The 8,545-nt window shown below is 39.2% G+C and overlaps 1 protein-coding gene across 1 annotated transcript; it reads right to left on the bottom strand.

Annotated features, from left to right (window-relative positions):
* Window positions 1-1,682: 1,682 nt before the first annotated feature.
* On the bottom strand, window positions 1,683-2,636 carry LOC125130448 (olfactory receptor 8S1-like). The gene has a single exon (XM_047785786.1). The coding sequence runs from the start codon at window positions 2,634-2,636 to the stop codon at window positions 1,683-1,685; it is 954 nt and encodes a 317-aa protein (XP_047641742.1).
* Between the last annotated feature and the right edge of the window lie 5,909 nt (window positions 2,637-8,545).

Genomic DNA, 8,545 nt, shown 5'->3' with positions numbered 1-8,545 from the left:
TATGTACAGGTATAGACTAATGACTATACATTATTAACAAAGGATTATGATTAAATTCTGTGAGGTGAGGTCCTTTTAAAACATTTGCTGTCTCTTTTTTATTCTGCTTTAATTGAGATATAATTGATCTAAGCATTGTGTATAAGTTTGAGGACAGCATTATGATTTGACTTATATGCGTCATGAAATGATTACATCAGTAAGTTTTGTGAGCATCCATCATCTCCTATAGATGCTCCAACATTAAAAAAAATAGAAGAAAATTTTTCCTTGTGATGAGAACTCTTAGGATTTACTCTTAACAACATTCCTATATGTCATACAGCAGTATTAATTATATTACCCATGTTGTACATTACATCCCTATTACTTGATATATCTGTTAATTAGAAATTTGTACCCTAATTACCTTTACCCAATTTATCTTTCTTCTGTCCCACCTCTGGTAACCACAAATATGATCTTTTTACTAAGAGTTGTTTGTATATTTTTTTTGAAGCATAATTGACCTACAACACTATGCTATTTCCTGGTGCAAAACATAGTGATTAGATATTTCTTTGAATTTCAAAATGATCACTGTGATAAATCTAGTTACCATTCACTATAATAACTCTAGTTATTGTGTGAGGTCTTAAAAGCTTGAGAAAAAAGAAAAGGAAGAAAGGAAGGGTGGGTAGATGGGAGGAAGGAAAAAATTCTGGCTTCAAATAATTTTTGGAAATGCGGCATGAAGAATAAAATAGGTCAATATTAGAAACACAAAATGTTTTACAACATCTATTTCATATTTTCATTCTAACGGTGAGAAATGAGAACAAAAACTGAGCAGCCCCAAGCCAGTCCCATGCTGGTCTTGTGTACTTGGCTTTATATAACCAGCACTAGACTCCTACAGAAGACCATTTCCAAGTTCCCATTCTGGTGGCTTCCAGTTAACCTCAGCCAGTCAGAAGTATGGGCAGAACCAAAAAGAGGCATCTAATCTGGTTCTGATGGAGTCTGGGCTGTATCCCTTCAGCAGTCCCAGCATCAGCTGCATTTTTCCTTGTCAATGTCCTGCCCTCTGTCTTCAGCATCCAACCATGGTATCCTTAGTGAGACAGCAGAGCTAATAGCCACCTTAGAACAAGTGGATTCCCTCCCCTTTGCCATTATCAGAAGCTGCCAGAATAGGCACAGCATATGGATAATATCTGCTTTGCCTTAATAGGATATTCCCTCTCTCAGTAATTCCTGGCTCCTTCTATATTTTCTACCAGTCCCTTTCCAGTCCAACCTTAACCTCAACCCTCTCTCAAGCCCGAGCTTAATGTTTATGGCTCTTTGTTATCAGTGGCCTTGCCTCTTTTATTTCTAGCAAAGTTTCCCCTACCAATCTCAGATCCAGATAAGAATTCAGATTCTAGACATTTTTCTCAGTGCTAATGTCAATAGGTATGTCTCATAGATAAAAAAAGAGATGTAGTCTTCGCCAAATTATTTTAATCTACTGGATTGAAATAATTATCTGACCCATTCCTTTGTTCCTGAACAAAGTAACCAAGTAGCTCTTAATTTTTCTCAAGCATTTCAAATGAAATAGGCTCTTGTAAGATATTTTTTCACATTTGTTACGGACTAGAAAATTTTCCCTAAGTTTGTTATACAAACATCTGATGACATGCTTCCTCACTTTCTAGTCATTCTCCACTTGTTCTCCATCTGAGATGCTGTAAACCTTTTCGCAGCATTCTTTTCAGGGCTTCTTTTACTTCCTTGTTCTTCAAGCTGTAGACAAGAGGATTCACTAGGGGAGTGACCACACTGTACTGTATGGAAAAAATCAACTCCAGTGGGGAACTCAAGTTTGGCATGAAATAGCGAAGAAAAGCAGATCCATAGAAGAAGCTCACTGCAGTGAGGTGGGAAGAACAGGTAGAGAAGGCCTTGCTTCTACCTGTGGTGGAGCTGATGTTCAGGATGGTGGAGACAATGCGGGCATATGAGAAGAAGACCAGGAGTAAAGTTCCAAAGGCATGCATGACTGCAGAGCACCCCAGGACTGAAAAGTTGATAGAGATATCAGAGCAAGATAGAGATAATAGAGATGGCAGCTCACAGCTGAAGTGAGGCATGACCTGAGCCCCACAGAAGTCCAAATTCAAAGTCATGAGGGTGTTAATGAGAGCGTCCAGAAAACTCAGTCCCCAGGAGCCCCATACTAGACCCCTACACAGCTGTTTACTCATCAGCTGGCCATAGACCAGAGGGTGACAGATGGTAGTATAGCGGTCATAAGCCATGGCAGAGAGCACAAAAACTTCAGTTCCTGCAATGGAGAACACAAGAAAAGCCTGAGCAAGGCATCCTTCTATTGGTATTGATTTCGTCCGAGATAGGAAGTTTTCCAGCATCTTGGGCACAATGACTGAAGTTAAACAAAGATCCAGGAAAGAGAGGTGACTGAGGAAGAAGTACATGGGTGAATGGAGGTGAGAATCCATCCTAATGACCAACATCATCATCAGGTTCCCCATCATGGTTAGGAGGTAAATCCATAGGAAAAGTACAAAGAACGTAACCTGGATGTGAGGGTCGGCAGATAGTCCAAGGAGGATGAATTCTGGGATGGTGCTGTGGTTTCCTAAAACCATGATAGAAGGTGTTCCACTGGAATGAAGTGGAAAGAAGTGTGAAGTATTTACCCACACTTCATGACATCTCAGTGTTTAAATTTCACTCCATATATATATATATATATATATTCCATATATATATAAAATCTAGTCTTTCTGCTTCCCCAGAATTCTTCCTTCACTTGATTGCCAGCTGCAGCCAGCTGGATCCTAAATCAGCCCATCTATATTCTTTTCCCCCTGTGGCTCCTCTACCACAAGTAGCTCTGGAGAACTTCAGTTTATGTTTCAGTCTATGATTAATTGGTTTCATCTCCTTGAACTGTCCCTTGCTTTATCCTGCAACACTACTGGTCAGATTATATCCATTAACTTCCCGGGAAGTGATTCTAATCATCTCTGATTTCCTGAGTCACACAGACTTTCATTCTCCTTTCAAAACCTTACAGTAGTGCAATATTAAGAATGACATGCTGGGGAGTTCCCGTCATGGCGCAGTGGTTAACGAATCCGACTAGGAACCATGAGGTTGCGGGTTCGGTCCCTGCCCTTGCTCTGTGGGTTAACGATCCGGCGTTGCCGTGAGCTGTGGTGTAGGTTGCAGACGTGGCTCGGATCCCGCGTTGCTGTGGCTCTGGCTTAGGCTGGTGGCTACAGCTCCAATTAGACCCCTAGCCTGGGAACCTCCATATGCCGCGGGAGCAGCCCAAGAAATGGCAAAAAGACAAAAAGACAAAAAAAAAAAAGAATGACATGCTGTATTTATTATTTTTTATTCTTCACATGTCTAATTTATTTGATTACTTGATTCAAGGGACAGTTTTGAAGGGTGTGTGTGTGTGTGTGTGTGTATGGTGAAGAATGGGGATAAGGAAGAAGTTTGCTAATCTATATTTCTTTTTTTTTTAAAGTGATACAATTTTTTTTTTTGTCTTTTTAGGGCCGCACCCACGGCACATGGAAGTTCCCAGGCTAGGGGTTGAATCAGAGCTACAGCTGCCAGCCTATGCCACAGCCACAGCAATGCCAGATCTGAGCCACATCTGCGACCTACACCACAGCTCACAGCAATGCCGGATCCTTAACCCACTGAGCAAAGAGAGGGATCAAACCCACAACCTCACGGTTCCTAGTTGGATTCGTTTCCGCTGTGCCACGTTGGGAACTCCCTGCTAATCTATACTTCTGACATAATGAGAGGCATCTGATAGGTCCTCAGCATTTGTTGAATGGAGAAATAATGACATAAATAGAACATATTATGTGTACTTTGAGGATATCTCTAGCTTGAATTCTAGTTTCAGAAATAAACTTCAGAATGACTGGGAGGTTGTGGAAAAAAGAAAGGCCATGTGGAGCTCTGTGATTATAAAAACCTGGCAAAAGACTTATATCTATCACACTAATCAGCACCTAATGATTCCTTCCCTCAGGGAGCACATACTCGCTCATTTCAGGTCACATTTGTAGGGTTGCTTAGAATCATGACACTTATTCATCTATCCACAAGATAATTTATCAGTTATTCATTTATTTAATCATTTACTATTTTATTTGTTCATTCCATTTTCCATTACATCAATTCAGAAATCTAGTTATAAATTTCATATGTTTATCCATTACTTCATCAATTCTGTCACTTATCTAATTATTCAAAATACTGTGGATTTATTTTGTGCAAGGTCCCCTATTTACAATAGAGTGGGCAAACAGCCTTGCTTAACTTTTGCTAAACTGCCATGTGAATATAATTATTCTTTTTCCAGTTGTACTTTTCCAGCATCCAGTGTTGAATTCTTGCCCTGGTTAATATTTTTCATACTCAACCAGAAATCTCAGACTCTATTTCTTCATGAGTGGTCTCTCCAGGTATGATAACTCCTTATAGTAATCTTGACCTGTCAGCTAGAACTCCGAATCAACTATGAGTTCCCCAGCTCTTATCTGGGGAATTTCACCACAGTCTCATGTTGTTCTTGCTCAAAGAAAGCACCATAATAGATTGTATTCTTGGGCCAACGAATGCCCTGCTTTTCTTAACTTTCCTTTCTTTTCCTATTTCTTTTTAAAACTGTTTTACTTATTTTTAAAGTAAAAACTTTTTTGATGCACCTGCAGGATGTGGAAGCTCCCAGGCCAGGGATAGAACCAGAGTAACCAGAGTCATAGCAGTGACAATGCAGAATCCTTAACCTTCTGAACCACCAGGGAACTCCTCTTTTCCTATTTCTTATAGAAGTTCTCATACTCTCACCCCTTATCTGAACCCTTATTGAAATTACATCTCAATTCTATCTGGTGAGTAATTTGTAGCCCTGTCTGGTGACACAAGTTAACTCATTCTGCAGTGAAAATGAATGACCAAATGTAAAAGTCAATTTTTCCTGCCTCTGAGTTTATAAAATTTTACTGAAATGAACAATTTCTTCATATTCTTCAGTAGCAAAGTAAATAGTCAATTCAGTCCATTCACTTTAACTGGGAAATTTCTCAAAATTTATAATTTACTCTCTAATTTTGGCCAACTACTCTGTATTTATACTGTCCAGTTTTTCCATATTTACTCTCAGTGTAGACCTAGTCATAATCCAATTTTTGTTTCTAGCACTCAGCCTGAGAACTCCAAGATATCTGAAAAATTTTGGAGAAGCTATGAATTAGAGATCCAATATTTGAAAACCTCTATCTTATGTTAATATCCTATGAGACCAATCGGCCAGGAAGGGATAAGCCCAAGTTGTGGGATTCTATGATTTTCTCACCCTGGCTACCAACCTAGATCCTCTGACTGTGCACAAGTGAAGAAAGGGCTTCATTTCCACCTTGAGGTGAAAATTAAGCACTCATTTCATATTCTTTTCACTTACCTTGAAGGGGGATACAGGGGTTTCAATTCACATTGAAATTGATTACCTATTTTGAAATTCAGAAAAATGTACAGAGAGAGAAGTTTGAGTGCTTACATAGAGAAGAGAAGAAGGTAAGAAAGTGGAGCCCAGGGTGATCCTCTTAAGAAAATATGCTCTTCACCAGTTTGCCTGGGTAACTGTGTGTGAGCACTTCTCAAATAGGTCACCTCTTGGTATCCTGTATATGTTTATGTCAGGTATCATCTTAAAGAGAAGTGAAGCAAGAAATTTCCTTTCTGGATCATTGAAGACTAATCAATAATTCATTTATATTCAGCGATTTTACATCATTTCTGAGAAGATTTTTTATGTCTGTACTGTGGCACATGGAAGTTCCCAGGCTAAAGGTTGAATCAGAGCTGCAGTAGCCAGCCTATGCCACAGCCATGGCAATTCCAGATCTAAGCCACATCTGCAAACTATGCCATAACTTGTGGAATTGCCAGATCCTTACCCCACTGAGTTAGGCCAGGGATGGAACCTACATCCTCACGGACACCATATGATGTTCTTAATCTCCTGAGCCACAACAGGAACTCCTCCAAGAAGATGTTCTAAGAAAAGAGTCTCCAGATTCATCTACTTGATGTAATCAAACACAAAATATCACCTATTTGCATTAACAATTATAGATAGATTAATGAAGATAGGATGAGAAATCTGGCGCCAGAAGGCAGAAGTAGTCTGGGTAACTACTATCAGGAATATAATAAACTCAGGAGAGTATAAAGACCTTGAGTATCTCAAGGGCACCTAAAATGGAGAGGAGGACAGTAAGTGTGGTTTGTATGCATGGAAGACAGATTTCACATACCTTAATATTCTCTTTAGAATCTTCTCTGGATCCTTCTCTTCCTCTTCTCCTTTAACCACGAATATTGTTGATGACCAGAGTTGACGGAGGTGGTTAATAGCAGCAAAGAAGTAAATTCTTTTTAGCACATGTATTTAGGGTCTAAAGAAGGAGGAAGATGTCAGACCACTAATATTTATCTACTATGATGTGCTTTTCCCTACTCCTCCCCCGACTGGGAATCTTCTAGCTCTTGGGTTATGTTCCCCAGATCAATGCAGATTCCATAACCAGTGTGTGCTCAATACTACAGAGTATAGAGAGAATTTATTTAGTATATGCTAAGAGCTTCAAAGGACAGAGACATCCATAAATTTCTTAGTGTGGGAAACTCAATCTGCAGCACAAGAAAAAGACGATGCGAGAACTCAAGGAAAAAAGGGGTTGCCTTGGATAGGCAGCCACAGAAGTCTAGATGAGTAAAAGGAAACAGAAACTTGAAGCCCCAGGTGGGAATGAAGAAAAACTTCAGAGAAATCATAGAAGTCTCAGTTTTTCTGGCACTAATGTCCTCTTTTGGCTTTAGTCTCCCCGTGGTATAAGAAGTCATCTTTGGTCAGGTGATCACTATGCACAGGAAAACCAATATTTCTACAGCTGAATTTCTGAAAGTGTACATGTTAAGTTTTGCTACTTACAAATCTCATAAGGGAAGGCAAACTGACCATGTCAGATGAAGAAGTTGAAGTCTGTCTTTGTCCTGCCACATTCAAATTCTGAAAGGTGCACAAAAAAAAGACTCCTCTCGTGTCACCCCAGACCCAACTGCAGAGGCTGCTTTTCACTTAACACTCTTCAGGACTCTATATATCAGGCAAAGAATGTCAGTGAAGTGATTTTCAGATGTAGTCTAGATGAAGGGCTGATGGAGCCGGTGGATCTCAGCAGTGCAAGAGAACCGCAGTCCCTGAGGTCAAGTGTAAAGCCAGAATTTGAGCTTATTAACTAGAAGAGTGAAGTCTGTAGAAATCCTAGGGGAATCTCACAGATAAAGGCTATAGAATATTAGAATTGATGTTCTTACTGTAAACCCTGGGGTATTATGGGCTTTGAGAGGAGACAAGCTGAAAAGTATTTGCCTATTGGCCACTCACTGGAGAAATACTTTTCTAGGAAATTATGAAGTGAAGTGGTTAGTGAGATGTAATTCCTTATAGCTTACTTTTCCATATTCACAGAGAATTATACCTTTAAAGATATATGGGATGAACAATTATTAAATCTGTTAATAAAAATCAGAAACCATTACTTATGCAGTTATCCAAATTGCATCAAACACATCCGTGACATTTCATTTGTTTATTTAAAGATAGGGGAAATCCTGTTATAGCTTAGTGGTAACAAATCCAATTAGTATCCATGAGGATGCAGGTTCAATATTGGCCTCGCTCAGTGGGTTAAGTATCTGGCATTGCCATGAGCTGTGGTGTAGGTGGCATATGTGGTTTGGATCCTGTGTTGCTGTTGCTGTGGTATAGGCTGGTAGCTGCAACTCAGATTCGACCCCTAGCCTGGGAACTACCATATGCTACCCGTGCAGCCCTTAAATGCAGTAACTAACTACATTTTCAATATAGGTAAGAAGTATATTTATTATGAGATAAACCAAGTTTGGGCCATCTCAAAAGGCGAGAGAGGAGTCCTGGGAGACACAGACATAGTGTGGGCCATCTTGGAAGGTGAGAGGTGAGAAGCTGAAACCTCATTTTAAACAATAGTGTTGTAAAGAGCAGTGTACAGACAAGCACAATCACAGGTTCCTGCTCCATCTTCTCATGGAAGGCATTGTCATCTCTGAGAATGAGTCGTTGGACCATAAAATCTACTCAGCTTATGTGAAATTTTTGCTTTAAAATATTTTTATTTTAAAAGTTTTTAAAAAATTAATACATATTATGTAACGTTGTCTAAGTTTAACAACATATAGATTTGATATATTCACATATTGCAACAAATTTTACCATTGTAGCACTAGCCTATATCTCTATCATGTCACATAATTTTTATTGCAGTGAAAAAATTAAGATCTAGTTTCTTAGCAAGCTTGATGTTGATAATATAGTATTACTGTCTATAATCACTATATAGTCAGCGCATTAGATCTCCAGAACTTATTTATCTACTAGTTGCAAGTTTGTACCCTTAAACATATCTTGTATTCCTCC

This window comes from Phacochoerus africanus, chromosome 7 (assembly GCF_016906955.1).
Source record: "Phacochoerus africanus isolate WHEZ1 chromosome 7, ROS_Pafr_v1, whole genome shotgun sequence".
Taxonomy (NCBI): domain Eukaryota; kingdom Metazoa; phylum Chordata; class Mammalia; order Artiodactyla; family Suidae; genus Phacochoerus; species Phacochoerus africanus.
The sequence above is the reverse complement of the archived record's forward strand: the minus strand, read 5'-3'. Positions and strand labels throughout refer to the sequence as shown.

Bases quoted from the DNA above. Each gene is read 5' to 3' on its own strand.
- LOC125130448 (XM_047785786.1), bottom strand. From the start codon at position 2,636: ATGGTTTTAGGAAACCACAGCACCATCCCAGAATTCATCCTCCTTGGA.